A 17789-nucleotide genomic window follows, 5' to 3' on the forward strand; every position below is an offset into this window, starting at 1 on the left:
AACAATTTCAAAGAACTCCTGTGAAAAAACATTATTCATGTGAATTATAAACGCTACACAGCACAGTATAAATAACCAGTGAATGCGTAATACAGTATACAATACAATAAACTACTCATTACTCCTATGCAAAACCACTAAAATATAAACTGAAGCTGTCTTCATTTTTAAATAGTTCATTTTAGCGGTATGCCCTCCAAGAAACACTTGGGCAGGTATTATTGCGTTTGACTGCTCTGTGTTTGCTTTTGTCAGGTGGTGAATTTACGAGTATATTGGGAAGTAATGTGTCAAATGTCCCTCTAACAAAATTCTTTCCCTCATCACACTTCACCAATTAGCTCTCTCAGAACCTCCTGGAATCTCCACAGTTCAGGAACACATCTAGAGAAGCTGTTTAACTTCTACATTCTTAAAGTCAGAACTTACTAGAAGATCAGCAAAGGAACAGATTAGAAGCAATCAGAACCTCATTTTCTATTCTTTTTGCTGTCCCTTCGTTTCTTCCCATTTTCATTATCCATTTTAGCATTAAAACAGTATTATATTAGATATGATTTCTTCAATCCATCCTCTTTATAAGGGTCAAATTTTGAATATGGTGTTTAATAGAAATCAATTATCTTAAACATCTCTAAAAAGAATACATTTTTAGAGATGGATACATTTAAACCTATTAAAATTATAGTCATCTATGTGTGAACCTCTTCTGAATATGACTGTGTGTGTGTATATTCTGGGACACACAAAGAGGGAAGGGAAGACACAATAAAAATTATCCAGTAGGAGCAATGAAATTTGAGGAATCAACTTTAGTTAATAAAGTTTAACCACTGCACTTCTCTTTAGAATATAGTCCATTCATTAATATGTAGGAAAAAAAGCAATGAAATGCTTTTCTTAATTTGGCCATTATAAAAAGGGGCTATGTGGTTTACAACTTAGCATCAATATCTTTAAGCCCCAATTTCAACAACATGACCCTCTGTATTTGGTGAAAGGTGCTTTCCCAACAAAAGGAGATGTCTATGAAAATATTCTTCCTATTTCATTTTTGTTAATACTGTCATAAGAAGGAGGTGTATCATCAGTAATGCAACACTGAACGGGGTGAGCAAAGCCACTGTTGTCAAGCTTACACTCACAGGCATTAAAAAAGAGGCAATGGGGAAAATAAACCAGAATGGCCTGAGAAAGACAGGCTGGGGGGTGGGTGCGTTAAGTGCAGATGAGGTGGTGGAGGAGTCTCCTGAGGAGGTGACACATGTTGAGCCAGGAATGCTAGATAAGGAAGTGACGCCTCCTAAAACAGGAACAGCCGTGTAAAAGGGGGAACAGAATGTGTCACCCAGAGGCAACAACAAGAGCAAAGGCCCCAAGAGAAACGTGAGTGTGGTATGGACAGGAAGACCAGGGCGGCCAGAGCTGCGAGTGACCTACGGGAGCGGGAGACGAGGTGGGAAGGGCAGGTGGGCGGCTCAGGTGAGGCTCTGTGGGTCTTGAGAAGGAGCCATCAGGTGCTTTAGGAAGAGGACGATATGATCTGTTTCCATGGCAAAAAGTCAGCTCTGGAGGCTGTGTGGAGGGTGATGGGGAGGGAGGGGCAAGAGACAGAGACAGGAGGCAGGAGACCCACAGTTATCCAGGTGAGAGGTGACAGCCTGGTCTGGTCACGCACATGCCTTCTCCACCCCTAGAAAGGAAGAAAGGAAGGCTCATTCTGATGCTCTCCTTCAACAAAGCTATGCTGACGACGTTAGCTTTGTTGGTTCCTTTCTAATCGACTCCAGAGGCTTTAACTGCTGTCTCTGGGGCCAGAACACAGTCTCAAAAATGAACACAAACTGGCATCTGTAATCTCATAGTCACAGTGGCCTCAAGAAAGTATTTCCATATTCATTAAACACACGTGTGCATATATACGTAAACGATATTTAACACCAAAAGTACAGACATATGTATGTGTGAACGTCTTAACCTCACAGAGGGAGATTTCCATTCTAAGTCAGATTTTGAAGTTTGATTTTAAATTAGTCCAGAATATAAATTACAGGCTTCATCAACTTAGAGGGGTCATGCTATGAAGTCCTTATGTGAATTTGTACATTCCTCCTTTTTCTTTTAAAAAGAAAAGAAAAAAAAAAAAAGCACAATGAAAGTACGAAATAATCCCATTCAAAGCAGTATTATTAACAACAAGTAGAAAGAAAGTCAAGTCCACCTCTGCCTCGATTTCCGCTTGTCTCTTCTCCAGGAGTTTCGCCACAGCCATCGCCCTGTGCTTGCCTGACCGCTTACAGCTCACAGCCCATTCACACAGCAGCGTCACCACAGCTTCATCGTTGGGGGCAACCTAAGGACCAAGAGAAATGGGTACCAGCCATGTCACATGACACATTCACCTGATGAATGAGACTCAGGATGCAAGCAGCAGAATATTTAAACTGTTGAAGCTTTCTATCTTATTATAGTCAAGTCAGAAAGTGTTTCCAGATCTATTTCAATTGAAGTATAAAGAGTAAAACTTTAGTCACAAGGACAGAAATCATTTAGAACAGCTGAGTCTGTGATAATTCCAAGAGAACTGGAGTTTCCCTGTATATGCCTTCACTTGCACAGATCATAACCCAGCCCCATCAAGCCTCCAGAATTCAAAGGAAGCAGAAAGGGACATCGACTACTGAATATCAAGAACACGTGTAAACCCATAGCTGATTCATGTCAATGAATGGCAAAAACCACCACAATATTGTAAAGTAATTAGCCTCCAACTAAAATAAATAAAAAATAGAAATTAAAAAAAAATATATATATATATAAACCTCAAAAAAAAAAAGAACAGCTGGTACAAAGCCCAAGTACCAGCTTCACTCCGCTGCTGACCCCCTCGGGCCCTTACTCACAGCCTCAGTCAACACATAATCTCAACAAGCCAGGCTAGCGAGTCGCCCACTCCAAGAAGGAATTGCAAGGAACAAACTGGAGGGGAGACTGGTGATCAAAACCTGCTGCCTTAGAAACAACAAGCATGAAGAATGACACCCAGGCATGGAAAGGAGCAAGAGTTACAAGCAGACCCAGTTAACAAAAGATGGGAGCCCACATCTGTGTAGGGCTCAGCACTGCCACCAGAACTACCAGCTGTAACTGCCATGGCCTAGACATGACACCACACACTGAGGACGAGAAGAGTCAGAGAACGGTCACAGGGACCCAAGCAACAGCTATGGCGGGGGTTTACAGTAAGAAGGGGGATTGTCCTTTTGTGCAATTTCACCTTCCTTGTAGAGGATCTATGCCTCTAGACACAGAACATCAACTGCATATTTTTAACATTCATCCAGTTGCATAAACACTATGCCAAAAGGGCCAGACAGTCACAGTACTAGCATTTACATGCTATGTGAGACGTTGTTAACTTTTCAGAATTCATAAGCTCAATGAAGACTATGGCAGCTATGGCACAGGCCCAAGAAAAACATACATATACACACATGTACTTTAGCACAACATTTCAGATGGTTTGTGGACTCTGACAAGACATTCAAGAATAATCCCAGGATAAGAATCCCTACTCAGCTTTTAAATACCAGCAGACAATTCAGACCATGAAAATCAGTTTATTCCAAGATTTTTACACTTCCTATCCTAAACTCAAATTCTTTATCTTAAAACAAAGAAATGTTAAATTATCTACAGCAGATATCTCAAAAAGAGCTCTGAATCTTTTAATGTAAAAGATCAGATCAGATCAGTCGCTCAGTCGTGTCCGACTCTTTGCGACCCCATGAATCGCAGCACACCAGGACTCCCTGTCCATCACCAACTCCCGGAGTTCACTCAGACTCACGTCCATCGAGTCAGTGATGCCACTCAGCCATCTCATCCTCTGTCGTCCCCTTCTCCTCTTGCCCCCAATTCCTCCCAGCATCAGAGTCTTTTCCAATGAGTCAACTCTTCGCATGGGGTGGCCAAAGTACTGGAGTTTCAGCTTCAGCATCATTCCTTCCAAAGAAATCCCAGGGCTGATCTCCTTCAGAATGGACTGGTTGGATCTCCTTGCAGTCCATGGGACTCTCAAGAGTCTTCAACACCACACTTCAAAAGCATCAATTCTTCGGCGCTCAGCCTTCTTCACAGTCCAACTCTCACATCCATACATGACCACCGGAAAAACCATAGCCTTGACTAGATGAACCTTTGTTGGCAAAGTAATGTCTCTGCTTTTAAATATGCTATCTAGGTTGGTCATAACTTTCCTTCCAAGGAGTAAGCGTCTTTTAATTTCACGGCTACAGTCACCATCTGCAGTGATTTTGGAGCCCAGAAAAATAAAGTTTGACACTGTTCCCACTGTTTCCCCATCTATTTCCCATGAAGTGATGGGACCGGATGCCATGATCTTCGTTTTCTGAATGTTGAGCTTTAAGCCAACTTTTTCACTCTCCACTTTCACTTTCAACACCAGGCTTTTGAGTTCCTCTTCACTTTCTGCCATAAGGGTGGTGTCATCTGCATATCTGAGGTGACTGATATTTCTCCCGGCAATCTTGATTCCAGCTTGTGTTTCTTCCAGTCCAGCGTTTCTCATGACATACTCTGCATATAAGTTAAATAAACAGGGTGACAATATACAGCCTTGACAAATTCCTTTTCCTATTTGGAACCAGTCTGTTGTTCCATGTCCAGTTCTAACTTGCTTCCTGACCTGCATATGGGTTTCTCAAGAAGCAGGTCAGGTGCTCTGGTATTCCCATCTCTTTCAGAATTTTCCACAGTTTATTGTGATCCACACAGTCAAAGGCTTTGGCATAGTCAATAAAGCAGAAATAGATGCTTTTCTGGAACTCTCTTGCTTTTTCCATGATCCAGCGGATGCTGGCAATTTGATCTCTGGTTCCTCTGCCTTTTCTAAAACCAGCTTGAATATCAGGAAGTTCACGGTTCACATATTGCTGAAGCCTGGCTTGTAGAATTTTGAGCATTACTTTACTAGCGTGTGAGATGAGTGCAATTGTGTGGTAGTTTGAGCATTCTTTGGTATTGCCTTTCTTTGGGATTGGAAAACAAGAGAAATATTTCAATTACAAAGTATAAAGACAACACAACATTTTTAAAAAGAAAACAAATTGGGAGGAATGACTTCCTGGATTCAATCTAATCCCAGGAAAAGCAAAAATATAAATGTCAATGCAGTGATGCACTGCATGCTTAGCTTTATAATATTAGAGAGAACAAAAGAACTTACCTTAAAAACAAAGCCAACAGTTTTAAATAAATTCATCAGCAATGTGCATCATGTCTACATTTACAATGTCTGCATTACATGTCTACTACATGTCTACATTTACATGTCTACATCTATATTTTTTTTTATTTTCCCTCTGCATCAAACAAAATGAAAATGTGCTACCGAAGAATAACTGACTCACTCAACTTAAGTAACAGGCTCTGCTTGAACCTGGAAATGCACAGAAAAGAAACTATAAAGGAAAAGACTTCTTTTTAACACATACAGAAACTGACCACTGGTTTGGGGCAGAAATATGCTAGAAAATCAGTCTTAAGAAAAAGAGAATTCATTTCCAAGAACACTTATTAAGCACCCAGGATATGCTAGTCTTTGAGGAAACCAAAATTTTAAACATCTGGCCCTTGTTCTCAAAAAGTTTACCCTCTAGAGGGAAAAGCAGAAAAGGGAACTCATTGTAAAGCAGCAAACTGTTCTGAAGGTGGGGGAGGAAAGTGACTGAGTCTAGGCACCTGCACTTCCACATCACATGGGTGACTGAACCCAGGTCTCCTGCACTGCCCGCAGATTCTTTACCAGCTGAGCCACAAGGGAAGCCCAAGAATACTGGAGTGGATAGCCTATCCCTTCTCCAGTGGATCTTCTCAACCCAGGAATTGAACCCAGGTCTCCTGTCTTGCAGGCAGATTTTTTACCAGCTGAGCTACCAGGGAAGCCCCTCATAGGTGATGAGCATCCATCTATGCTAGTTTATAGACACCAAGACACAAACATGAAGAAACAGGCCTGCAGTCTACTCACTGCAGCTTGAGTGAGTAGCAGCATTTGGCCTCAAAACGTACTCATTAGGAATTAAGAAAATCAGGGAGACATGCTGCTAAAAGATGAGTTTTAAAATATAAAATTTTAATCATTTGTGCCCATAAAAAGTTATACATCTCAAAATCTATTTTACCAGTAAGTATTTCCCAACACTGGCCAGATTCCAAAAAGTCCACGCCTTTCTGAGTATCAAACAGCCTGCCAAATGGTGCCACTCTTTCCTTAGGATGTTGGAGTGGAGGAATAAGAGGCAGGCTCAGTAGGTGCCAATTTTAAAAGAAACAGTAAGATATTAAAAAAGTTTAATGACTAACTTAGAAGAAGATCATATTGGAAAATCAGGTGATATTATTATACCAACCTGCAGAGAAAGCAAACTATCTCTGCAATATGAATAATTACATATATATTTATATATGAGTCATAAAGCATTTTGTTCTTTACTATTGAAAAATTGTTATAACATGAATTTTTAAAGTTTAGCATTACTTTCCAAGGTAACTTCCCATTCAAACATCCTCCTACCCCCGTATTTACAGAAAATTTTGATTTACATTTTAAGTGGTTTCAGCAAGAGGTCTTTTCTAGATTCTGCTGCTTATCAAAAATAAGGAGGAGCTCCTGCTTATTTTACTCTGAACACCAGCCCCAAAGTACACCCCATCAGACATGTTCAACAGGCATACAGATAGATACCCATGTACAGATACCCTTCACCCCCAGCTCCAGCAATGCTCTGCTCTAAAGAATTTTTAGAAAATTATTAGAGGACCACTTCAATTTGCCTGCCAGATGCTATATTACAAGTTAATTTGAGTAACTGTCAATAGGACATCATACCTTCAAATATGGGAAGTTGAAATGCATTCTTATCCTGTAAACAAATATCTAAAAATATGAAGCACCTCTTCTTTAAAACAATAAATAAAATAAAATCTAATAAATATTATTTTAAAACAAAATAACTTCAAGGCAAAAATTTGAGGTAATTTAGCAGCTCAAGATAAGAACTAAACCTGTGTTCAATGATATGATACGTTAAGTGGGACAGTCATACTCGTATATAAATTATTTGGATGCATTAAAAAAAGAAAATAAAAATCATCTCAGAAAGCCAAAAACATTTAACTGAAGCAGAGAGAGAAGATGGAAGGAAATCATTAGTTGTTTGTTTCAGAAAGTGGTTTTCAAGAAAAGGCTTGAGGAATGAGTTAAATTTCAAATCTGAGATGAACAGGGGTAGTTCAGGGGTTAGGACTCTGTGCTTTCATTGCTGGGACCCAGTTTCAGGTTCAATCCCTGGTTGGGGAACTAGAATTCCATAAGTCGAGTGGCAAGCCAAAAAAAAAAAAGAGAGAGAGAAGGAAAAAAATGGAATTTAAAAAACTGAGAAGAACAAAAGGAGAAATAAGTATGTGGTAGGCAGAATAATCCCCCATCCTAAAGAGGTGCATGTCCTAAGCTCAGGATGTGTGAGTATGTTACTGTAAATGAAAAAAGGGGATTCTGTAATAGATGTGATTGAGATAAGATCCTAGGAAGAGGGGATTCCCCTAGATGTGAGCAGGCCCAAGTTCATCACAAAGAAGCTTCTAAAGGAAAAGGGAAAAGCAGGAGAGTCAGAGTTAGACATGCAACAACGGAAACAAGACTCAGAGGCAGGGAGAGATGTGAAGGGGCCACTTTGTTGATTCTGCAGATGCAGCAAGGTGACACAAGCTAAGGAATGTTGGTGATCTCTAGAGACTGGAAAACAGAAGGAATAAATTTCTTCCCAAGAGCCCATATAAGGAACACAGCACAGCAAACCCCTTGATTAGAGCCCAGTAAGATAATAATCGAGCTTCCCTTGTGGCTCAGCTGGTAAAGAATCCACCTACAATGCAAGAGATATGGGCTGGGAAGATCCCTGGAGAAGGGAAAAGCTACACACTCCAGTATTCTGGCCTGGAGAATTCCACGGACTGTACAGTCCATAGTGTCACGAAGAGTCAGACACATCTGAGCTACTGACACTTTCTTTCAAGATCATAACCTCCAGAACCATAAAAGGGTAAGTTTGTGCTGTTTTAAGCCACTAAACTTTTGATAACTTGTTACAGCAGAAGCAAGTAGTGTTGAACATTGGGGTGCGTGTTTTTTCCAATTATGTTTTTCTCTGGATGATTTTATTTGCAAAGCAGAAATAGAGACACAAACCTAGAGAACAAATACATGGACACCAAGGGGATTGGATCAATTGAGAAGCTACCATTGACTTGTACATATAGTACTGATATTATGTATAAAATAGATTAACTAATGAGAATCTACTCAAAGCACAGAGAAATCTATGCAAAGTAATGTTCTCTGGTGACTGAAATGGGACAGACACCCAAAAAGTGGGGTGTAGCTATTCACTTTGCTGTACAGTAGAAGCACTCCATTGTAAAGGAACTATAAGTCAATTTTTAAAAAAAAAAAAAAAAGCAATGTGGAGCTTCAAAGAATTACAGGGGCAGAGGACTTCTGATTAAATGGCAATTATAGGAAGGCTACAATAAACAAGATTAAAAACCTAAGAAAAAGAGTTTAATGATAACTCACCAAAGAGTACCACAAAATAGGTAGTAGCCTCATTAATTCATTTACTTACTAATTCATCAATAAATATGTATTGCCACCAGGCCTTCTAGGCATCAGATATTAACCGTCTCATGTATTACTCTGTACGAATAAAAACTGGTTATTTTCTTTTCGGACTTAATTTCTACTATGAAACAAGAGTCTTTAAAATGTTCGCAATCTCAAGAATACAGCCCAAGGAAATTATCTTAAAGTAAAAACAATTGAGTCTTCCAGACAACCATGAAGCATAATACCAAGACACTTCCCCCTCCCAGCTCCCCAGATTGACAAACTTTCCCTCCAGAGTTTGAAAGGGGCACCTAATGGACCAAATCAGAGAAAACCAGGTGACCTGAGAGGAAGAGAGAGATCCACACAGCTGGTTCAGAAGCCAGAGAACTGCTTTCAGCAGTGGAACTAGCGGAACTTGTGTGATGTTTGCTTGGTTTTTATTTTTCTGCAGCAAAGAGTAATATTTCAATATCTAAGTAAAGATGCATAAATAGGAAAGACAGATAAGACAGGCTTGCAACGGAACACAGGAAATAGGAAGTCAGAGGTGCACGACTACTGCTGCTGCCTCGCAAGAAGGGAAGTTCTCAGACCTCAGACGAGGTGCAAGCTCGGCCCACCCACCATCCTCTCCTCCTTCTGGGAACAGCACTCCTGCTTCTTCTGGGGGTACTGCCCCTTCACCTGCCTCAAGTAGTTCATGAAACCAGGTATTAATTATAGTGCCTCACCCACTCATCTTCAGCGTGACGGTCTGGATTTGGGTCTTTGATGGGCAGTGAAGACTTGGGGCAATTCTTTGAACACAAGGGAAAAAAAATCACTCTACCAGGGACTGACAATATGCGCTGCTCTCCGCTCAATCTTGTGAAAGATATCTGCATGATAAAAGGCCTCAGCACAGTTCAGTTCAGTCGCTCAGTCATGTCCAACTCCTTGCGACCCCATGGACTACAGCACGCCAGGCCTCCCTGTCCATCACCAACTCCAGAGTTTACTCAAACTCATGCCCATTAATTCGGTGATGCCATCCAACCATCTCATCCTCTGTCATCCCCTTCTCCTCCCACTTTCAATCTTTCCCAGCATCAGGGTCTTTCAAATGAGTCAGTTCTTCACTTCAGGTGGCCAAAGTATTGGAGTTACAGCTTCAGCATCAGTCCTTCCAATGAATATTCAGGACTGATCTCCTTTAGAATGGACTGGTTGGATCTCCTTGCTGTCCAAGGGACTCTCAAGACTCTCCTCCAACACCACAGTTCAAAAGCATCAATTCTTCGGCACTCAGCTTTCTTTATCACCCAACTCTCACATCCATACATGACCACTAGAAAAACCATACCTTTGAACTAGACGGACCTTTGTTGGCAAAGTAGTGTTTCTGCTTTTTAATATGCAGTTTAGGTTGGTCATAACTTTTCTTCCAAGGAGCAAGCGTCTTTTAATTTCATGGCTGCAATCACCATCTGCAGTGATTTTGGAGCCCAAGAAAATAAAGTCTGTCACTGTTTCCATTGTTTCCCCATCTAATTGCCATGAAGTGATGGGACCAGATGCCATGATCTTAGTTTTCCGAATGTTGAGCTTTAAGCCAACTTTTTCACTCTCCTCTTTCACTGTCATCAAGAAGCTCTTTAGTTCTTCTTCACTTTCTACCATAAGTGTGGTGTCATCTGCATATCTGAGGTTATCTGGACTCGTTTCAATTGAGTCCAACTCATTTCAACCCCATGGACTATAGCCAGCCAGGCTCCTCTATTCATGGAATTCTCCAGGCAAGAATACTAGAGTGGGTTGCCATGCCCTCCTCCAGGGGATCTTCCCAACCCAGGGATCGAACCTGCATCTCTTCTGTCTCCTCCATTGGCAAACAGATTCTATACCTCTGAGTCACCAGAGAAGGCCAATCAACTACTGGGTTGGCCAAAAAGATGATTCAGGTTTTTCCATCACACCGGTGGTAGAACAACACTGTATTAAAACAACGTGCAAGGTCATCTCGACCCTACCCCAGGTGCACCATGGCTCCAAGCTTCTCTGGGCTTTCCCGCCCACCCTCGGTGCTTCCAGCATCACAGTAGTCTGTTGCCCTGTGCAAAAATATTTATTTCCATGTGATACGTATCTTTCACAACACAGCTTCATGGCTGCTGGCTTTAAATACCCATTAGGAAAGAAAAACACACCTCTGCACCATTCAAGAAAAGTACTTCATCATCCCAAACACTATAAGCCAGAGTTGGAGTCTTCAAGTAACAGAGAACTTTTCATATTGGTACTTTGACAGATAGTATGAAGATGACAAAATCCACAGCACGTACCTCCTAGCCTGTAACTACACACAGGCAAATGGGATACACAAGACCAGGAGAGAGACATGGAGAAACTGAGCCATGACTCATAAAGTTACAGTCAGAGAAAAAGCACCAAACTAAGGGGTCAAGAGGGCTTTCCTGGTGGCTCAGTGGTAAAGAATGCACCTGCTATCTTTCCAACCCAGGGATTGAACCCAGGTCTCCTGCACTGCAGGCACATTCTTTACCATCTGAGCTGCCAGGGAAGCCTGCCTTGCTTTTACTGTTTGATTAACAATATCTATTGAATCTACTGTGTGCCAGGGGCTGCAGTAGATACTGAAAATGGAAAAGACAGATCCCTGCCTTGTACAATCATCTCATCTAGCATGTGTTAGAGAAGGAATGCAACGGCGCAGAACCAGTGGCTATGGTTTTTCCAGTGGTCATGTATGGATGTTGAGAGAGTCATTTCCTAGGCAGGTTAATAGGGAGTCTAGGGGTCCCCAAGGAGAGAGGGGTCTGGAATTCTCAAGGAGGAAGAAAGGACAAACTTTTTTTCTTTCTCCACATTCCTTAGGATTATATAACAATAATGTATCCCGCCTAAGGACAGTCTTTGGATTCAACCTTCTGTTATCTTAAAATGTTAATTATGGGAGTAGACCTGGTCTTTACAAGGACGTATCTTGCCTGAGGACAGTGTTATCTTAAAATGTAAACTGTGGGAGTAGGTCTGATGAGGTCTTTACAACCTCCAGACATTCTTTGGATTATATAACCTCACTGTTAACACTAGCAAGCGGGTACTCTTTCTGCCCCCTTCTGATGCCTATGTCAGAAGCTTTCTCTATCTCCTTTTTACTTTAATAAAACTTTATTACACAAAAGCTCTGAGTGATCAAGCCTCGTCTCTGGCCCCGGATTGAATTCTTCTCCTCCAGGGGCCAAGAATCCCGGTGTCTTCGCGTGATTCAACAATAACCTTTCAATGTGAGAGGTGGACTATAAAGAAAGCTGAGTGCCAAAGAACTGTGGTGTTGGAGAAGACTCTTGAGAGTCCCTTGGACTGCAAGGAGATCCAACCAGTCCATCCTAAAGGAGACCAGTCCTGGGTGTTCGTTGGAAGGAATGATGCTAAAGAGAAACTCCAATACTTTGGCCACCTCACGCGAAGAGCTGACTCATTGGAAAAGACCCTGATGCTGGGAGGGATTGGGGGCAGGAGGAGAGGGGGACGACAGAGGATGAGATGGCTGGATGGCATCACCGACTCGATGGATGTGAGTTGAGTGAACTCCGGGAGTTGGTGATGGACAGGGAGGCCTGGCGTGCTGTGATTCATGGAGCTGCAAAGAGTCGGACACGACTGAGCAACTGAACTGAACTGAACCTACTGTAGTTGTTAAGTGCTCATATACAAGTACATAAACGTAAAGCAAAGTATCCAAGGGATATGCACCAACACGCACAGTTGTTTCAGCTGCTGTATGTAATGAGTATTTGTTATACAGTCTGCTCTGCTCTGATACTTTCACAACAACCCTATGATTGTTGAGTAAACCGCGGCCAAAGGCTAAGTAACTTATTAAATGTCTTAAAGATGCTATTAATAGGTCACAGACCTAAGAGTCAAATCTAAGCTATCTGTCTCCACAGTGGGGACACATGCCAAAATGCCCCCGTCTGGGCAAAAGAGTGGGAGACGAAACCGAGCTGTGGGCTGAAAGGGACTTCTTGATATCAAGAATGTCTTCATGTATTATCTGTATAGAAATCACAAGAAGAAATAACTTCCATAAAGAAAACAAATGAGAGAGCACTGACCCAAAATTCCAAAATCAGTAAGATCCTTACCCAACTGAATGCAGAGTTCCAGAGAAGAGCAAGGAGAAATAAGAAAACCTTCTTACATGAACAATGCAAAGAAATAGAGGAAACGATAAAATGGGAAAGACTAGAGATCGCTTCAAGAAGATTGGAGATACCAAGGGAATATTTCATGTAAGGACGGGCACAATAAAGAACAGAAACAGTAAGGACGTAACAGAAGCAGAAGAGATTAAAAAGAGTTAGCAAGTATAAAAGAAGAAGTATACAAGAAAGGTCTTAATGACCCAGATAACCACGATGGTGTGGTCACTCACCTAGAGCCAGACATCCTGGAGTGTGAAGTCAAGAGGACCTTAGGAAGCATTACTACAAACAAAGCTAGTGGAGGTGATAGAATTCTAGCTGAGGTATTCCAAATTCTAAAAGATGCTGCTGTTAAAAGTGCTACACTCAGTATGTCAGCAAATTTGGAAAACTCCAGTGTCCACAGGATGGAAAAAGGTCAGTTTTCATTCCAATCCAAATGAAAGACAATACCAAAGAATGTTCAAACTACTGTACAATTTTGCTCATTTCACATGCTAGCAAAGTAAGGCTCAAAATTCTCCAAGCCAGGCTTCAATAGTACATAAACCAAGAAATTCCAGATGTACAAGCTGGATTTACAAAAGGCAGAAAAACCAGGGCTCAAACTGCCAACATCCACTGGATCATAGAGAAAGCAAGAGAATTCCAAAAAAACATCTATTTCTATTTTATTAACTACGCTAAAGCTTTTGACTGTGTGAATCACAACAACCTGTGGAAAATTTATTAAAAAAGAGATGGCACTACCAGACCACTTTACCTGCCTCCTGAGAAACCTGTATGCAGGTCAAGAAGCAACAGTTAGAACCAGACATGGAACAACAGACTGGTTCAAAATTGGAAAAGGAGTATGTCAAGGTCATATGTTGTCACCCTTCTTACTTAATTTATATGCAGAGTACATCATGCAAAATGCCAAGCTGGATGAAGCACAAGCTGGAATTAAGATTGCTGGGAGAAGTATCAACAGCCTAAGGTATGCAGAGGATACCACTCTAATGGCAGAAAGTGAAGAGGAACTAAAGAGCTTCTTAATGAGGGTGAAAGAGGAGAGTGAAAAGCTGGCTTAAAACTCAACATTCCAAAAACGAAGATCATGGCATCTGGTCCCATCATTTCATGGCAACTAGATGGATAAAAAGTGGAAACAGTGACAGATTTTATTTTCTTGGTCTCCAAAATCACTATGGACAGTGACTGCAGTCATGAAATTAAATGATAGCTGTTCTTGGAAGAAAAGCTATGACAAACCTTGACAGATAATTAAAAAGCAGAGACAATACTTTGCCAACAAAGGTCTGTATAGTCAAAGCTATGGTTTTTCCAGTAGTCATGTATAGTTGTGAGAGTTGGACCATAAAGAAGGCTGAGCACCAAAGAATTGATGCTTTCGAATTGTGGTGCTAAAGAAGACTCTTGGGAGTCCCTTGGACAGCAAGGAGATCAAACCTGTCTATCCTAAAGGAAATCAATTCTGAATATTCATTGAAAGGACTGATGCTGAAGCTCCAATCTGATGCAAAGAGCTAACTCATTGGAAAAGACTCTGATGCTGGGAAAGATTGAGGGCAGCAGAAGAAGGGGACAACAGAGGATGAGATGGTTAGATAGCATCACTGAATCAAATGTACATGAGTCTGAGCAAACTCTGGGAGATGGTGAAGGACAGGGAAGCCTGACATGTTGCAGTCCATGGGGTCACCAAGAGTCAAACATGACTTAGCAGCTGAACAACAACAAGACCCTTCAGCTAACAGCACTGTCCATCTGGCCTCATAAGCATGGGCCCCACTCCTAGGGGCAAAATACTAAAATTTAGGAACTTCCCTGGTGGTCTAGTGGTTAAGACTCCACCTGTCAACGTAAGGGACACAGGTCAGATCCCTAGTCCCACAGCCACAGGGCAACGAAGCCCATGCACGGCAACTGCTAAGGTCCAGAGAACCCTAGAGTCCAAGTTCTGCCACAAGAGGAGCCACCACGATGAGAAGCTCACACGCCCCAGTTAGAGAATAGCCCCTGCTCGTCAGAACGAGAAAAAGCCGGTACAAGGCCATGAAGACCTAGTGCAGCCATAAACAAATAAACTAAAATCATTGTTAATCTTGCTGCAACCATCATTAATGCTGTTACCTACATCTGTAATAAAGATACTCCAAATGCAAAGAGAGATTCTCGTCATAAGGGGGACTTGATACACTTTTTTCTTTCCTTGGAGAGGGCGGACACAGACTAAATAGATTAAGTTTAATTGTTTCTTACTCAATCACTCAATAATCTAATAATCTCTAAAAACTAACCACAAGTCTATTCTTTAACAAAAAAGGAAAAAACTGGCAACTACATCTGAGAGGCAGGCTTCCTTCAGTAATTACAAGGTACCTGGTAAGACTATTTTAAAACAAAAAAAAAAATCTCTTAACATACTACATTATAAAACAGTACCATAAAAAGGATAGGAAAAATCAATGACTCATTACTGTAAGCAACAGCAAACAAAAAGCACTTGAGATCAGATACTGAATAAAGCTCTTTAATAGCTTTTTAATCTGAGACTAAAAGGGCATGTTTATAAATGTAATTAATCACTCTTAGTCAACATTAAACAAAATGGTCGTCTCTAGACAAAAACATAATTCACATTACAGCACCAATAAATAATATGGTACGTAATGATAATAATACGTAATGATATTAGCAAGTCACATGGTTTGCAACCTGAGGCACATGTATGGAGATCTGGATGAATTTCAAGAGTTACATAAGGTAAAAACTGGTCTCAAATGCTAACAGAACATAAGTCTGTTGTACACAGTCACAAGTAGTATTTCTAACAGAATCACCATATAAAGATTATTAACCACACACTCAGAAGATGTATTATTTAAGTATAAGTAGTATTCATTTTTTAAAAAATCTTTCTGTTTTCTATGAGCATTTCCATATGTACATTTCCAAAAGATATTTGGGACAGCTGATTTTTGAGCAGAAAAAGTTTTTCTTGGTTTCACATCCTTAGAATCAATGTTGATAGTCTTAGGTCCTGTGACATCTAAGGAAAAAAACATATACCACAAAAGCAAAAAAATGACTTCCCTTTGTTTTCTTTCAAGCAGCAGTTAAAAAGAGTACTACTCCAAGTTCTGAGAAGATAGGAAGTAGATAAGAAAATTAAAACAATTGCTCTGAGTATTTAAGTCAACTGTCATTAATTTGTCATCCCTCAGTTAAATCATCATCATTTAAATAATAAAATGAATAAAGAAAACAATTTGGGGAAATACGAAATGACACAAGAGCAGTCATTTGAGATGCATTAGAATCACAAAGTAAATCACTCCAGGTCCTTGAAAAGTGCCACATCTCTCAATCTGAAAATAAGTGAAACAGTAGGCTTATTTCCAAAAGTTGTCACCATATGGTACAATAAACTTTACTGCTTGCCTCTTATGATGAATGAAAGAAACCTACAGATAAGAAGGGAAATGTAAATTTCTAAAACACAGTGCTAGGTTCAACTCACTTGACAACTAAAGTTGCCCAGTTAAGAACATAACAAGTGGCATTTGCTAAGTGCTAACCATATGCCAGCATGTGAAGTGGAGTCGATTACTAAGGCCAGTGTACAAAGACAGCGACACTGCTTGCTATGTGCTAAGTTACGTCCGTCGTGTCCAAGTCTTTGCAACCCTATGGACTGTAGCCTGCCAGGCTCCTCTGTCCATGGGATTCTCCAGGCAAGAATACTGGAGTGGGCTGCCCAGTAACCAGGCTGGGGCCATCCAACTACTCTATAGCGAAGCCAGGATCCACATCCACATCTGAACTGGCCTCATAGTTGTGATACCCTACAAAGGCCAAATTTTTCAACTTGAGGGATTGTCTAAGGTAAATACTATGTTAAAATTGCCAAGCTTTTAAAATCAGTTAGAGGATATTCCCACAAACCAATATGCCCATATCAATATGGAAACTGTTCATGACAATTACAAAAGTTTTTCCCTCCTTTTCCCAAAATTACATCTGACGCATGTGTGTTCAGCTACAGTTACCTGAAATCAAACGGGTTTTTTAAAAGAAACAGCACTCAAATTTTCTTGGTGGTCCAGAAAACAGTGGGACAAATTACTTGGTGGTCCAGAAAACAGTGGGACAAATTACTTGGGAGGCCACCTGCCAATGCAGGGGACATAGGTTCAAATCCTGGTTTAGGAAGATTCCACACGCTGCAGAGCAACTAAGCCCGTGCACCACAGCTACTGAGCCTGCAAGCTGCAGCTACAAAAGGCCACACACCCCAGAGCCTGTCCTCTGCAACGAGAGGCCACTGCAATGAGAAACCTGCTTGCCACAACTAGAGAAAGCCTGCACGCAGCAATACCCAGTGCACCCAACAAACAAGCAATTTAAAATAGATCTATATAACACAAATGAACATGTCTACCAAAAAATCTTTAAGAAACAAAGAGAAAGAGCACAAGAAACAGAACGTACTAGTTAAGAAGGCTGTTCGGAACCATTTAGGGCTCCAGCCCCTGTTTGCCCACCAGTGAGTTGGGTGCGAGCTTAGACTATTTACTCATCCTCTTAAGCTTTGGTTCCTGCATCTGTAAAGTAGAAAATTAAAAAACAGACAGTTTTTTAACAGGTGTCTCACTGGCCAGGGAAAATTTCTTACAGCGGTGCCTAGTGCCAAAAAAGTATTCAAGAAAAGTTAGAAGAAAAAAGAAAAACTGAGAGGCCCACCCCAGTCTAAATGGATTCAGTAACAGCAAAGTCCACGTGTCTGGACACACCACTTTCTCCCCTAAGTATGTTATGCTCGTTACCTAATAGACTTAGTTTAAGGAAGAAGAAAATGGCAGCTGTAAAACATTAGCAAT

General features: G+C 40.9%; 1 protein-coding gene across 7 annotated transcripts in view; it reads right to left on the bottom strand.

Annotated features, from left to right (window-relative positions):
• The window catches only part of MED12L (mediator complex subunit 12L), a 506270-nt gene that overhangs the window by 253720 nt on the left and 234761 nt on the right, over nt 1-17789 (bottom strand). For 6 of the 7 annotated variants that reach the window (XM_070768376.1, XM_070768473.1, XM_070768339.1 and 3 more), the window contains one exon: nt 2222-2353. The exons of the other annotated variant lie outside the window; for it this stretch is intronic. In XM_070768376.1, coding sequence (XP_070624477.1) covers nt 2222-2353 — 132 coding nt within the window. The remainder of the gene's footprint in view (nt 1-2221; nt 2354-17789) is intronic. 7 annotated transcript variants of the gene reach the window in all.

This window comes from Bos indicus, chromosome 1 (assembly GCF_029378745.1).
Source record: "Bos indicus isolate NIAB-ARS_2022 breed Sahiwal x Tharparkar chromosome 1, NIAB-ARS_B.indTharparkar_mat_pri_1.0, whole genome shotgun sequence".
Taxonomy (NCBI): Eukaryota; Metazoa; Chordata; class Mammalia; order Artiodactyla; family Bovidae; genus Bos; species Bos indicus.